This window comes from Austrofundulus limnaeus, unplaced genomic scaffold (assembly GCF_001266775.1).
Source record: "Austrofundulus limnaeus strain Quisiro unplaced genomic scaffold, Austrofundulus_limnaeus-1.0 Scaffold836, whole genome shotgun sequence".
In the NCBI taxonomy this organism is placed as follows: Eukaryota; Metazoa; Chordata; class Actinopteri; order Cyprinodontiformes; family Rivulidae; genus Austrofundulus; species Austrofundulus limnaeus.
The window spans coordinates 202336-203544 of record NW_013953238.1 but is presented as its reverse complement, the minus strand read 5'-3'; the positions used below and the strand labels follow the sequence as shown (position 1 = coordinate 203544).

General features: G+C 39.0%; 1 protein-coding gene across 1 annotated transcript in view; it reads left to right on the top strand.

Moving 5' to 3' along the window:
- The window catches only part of LOC106532835 (leucine-rich repeat-containing G-protein coupled receptor 5A), a gene marked incomplete in the record, with an annotated part of 45203 nt that overhangs the window by 16153 nt on the left and 27841 nt on the right, over window positions 1-1209 (top strand). Inside the window, 2 exon segments of the mRNA XM_014028991.1 lie at window positions 246-316; window positions 391-463. Of these exon segments, the coding sequence (XP_013884445.1) occupies window positions 246-316; window positions 391-463 (144 nt within the window).

Below are 1209 nucleotides of genomic sequence, written 5' to 3'. Positions count from 1 at the left end.
TGTGTGTGTGTGTGTGTGTGTGTGTGTGTGTGTGATATTTGTCACGGCGGCGTGAGAAACGTCATGGCGGCGACAGGACGCCGCAGGAACGCAGAGCGGCTGACCTCTGGACGGCCTCTGCAGGCTGACTCAGTTTGTAACGAACACYGAGGCGTCGTCTGCAAACCTGATGACGGAGGCGGAGGGCGGGGCTTATCTGGTTAAATAAAGGYTTAATAAAAATAAARAGATTTCTGTGTTTCAGRCGTTTGGCGGGAAACCATCTGTCCTTCATCCCCAGAGGAGCGTTCGACGGCCTCTACAACCTGAAAGTTCTGTAAGTCCTGAACACTGGAGTCCACCTGCTGAAACACCTCTGATGCTCTTACTTCCTGGTTTGTGTTTTAACAGGATGCTGCAGAACAACCAGCTGAAATCAGTTCCTGCTGAAGTCTTCAACACGCTCCACAACCTGCAGTCACTGTGAGGAAATAAACTAAATATGCTTTTATTTTTTCAGTCCCACTGAGAGACCTCCTCACAAACATACACAAATACACTCAAATATACACAAATACGCTGCAATATACACAAATACATTCAAATACACTGCAAAAACTGTCCACCTTACCAAGTTTTAAAACCTTATATCAGCCAAAAAGTCTTTTTGATCTTGTTTTCAGACTGATTTACTAAACAAGAACTGATTGTGTAAGAATAATCATCTTGTTTTCAGAATGTGTAAGATTATTTGTCTTGTTCGTCTGAAAATTTGACTCTAATTAAGTCAAACATTTCTGCCAGTGGAGTAAGAACATTTTACTTGGTAAGATTCTTGAAATAAGAAAAAATTGAGTGAAATCAAGTATTTCAAGAATCTTACCAAGTAAAATTTTTTTACTCCATTAACAGAATATTTTGACTTAATTAGAGTCAAATTTTCAGACTAACAAGACAAATAATCTTACACATTCTGAAAACAAGATGATTATTCTTACACAATCAGTTCTTGTTTAGTAAATCAGTCTGAAAACAAGATSAAAAAGACTTTTTGGCTGATATAAGATTTTAAAACTTGGTAAGATGGACAGTTTTTACAGTGTATACACAATACACACAAACGCACAAATACACACAACTTAAGTCTCATTTTACTCTACGGTGGAAAGGAATCTCACCACACACACACACACACACACACACACACACACACACACACACACACACACA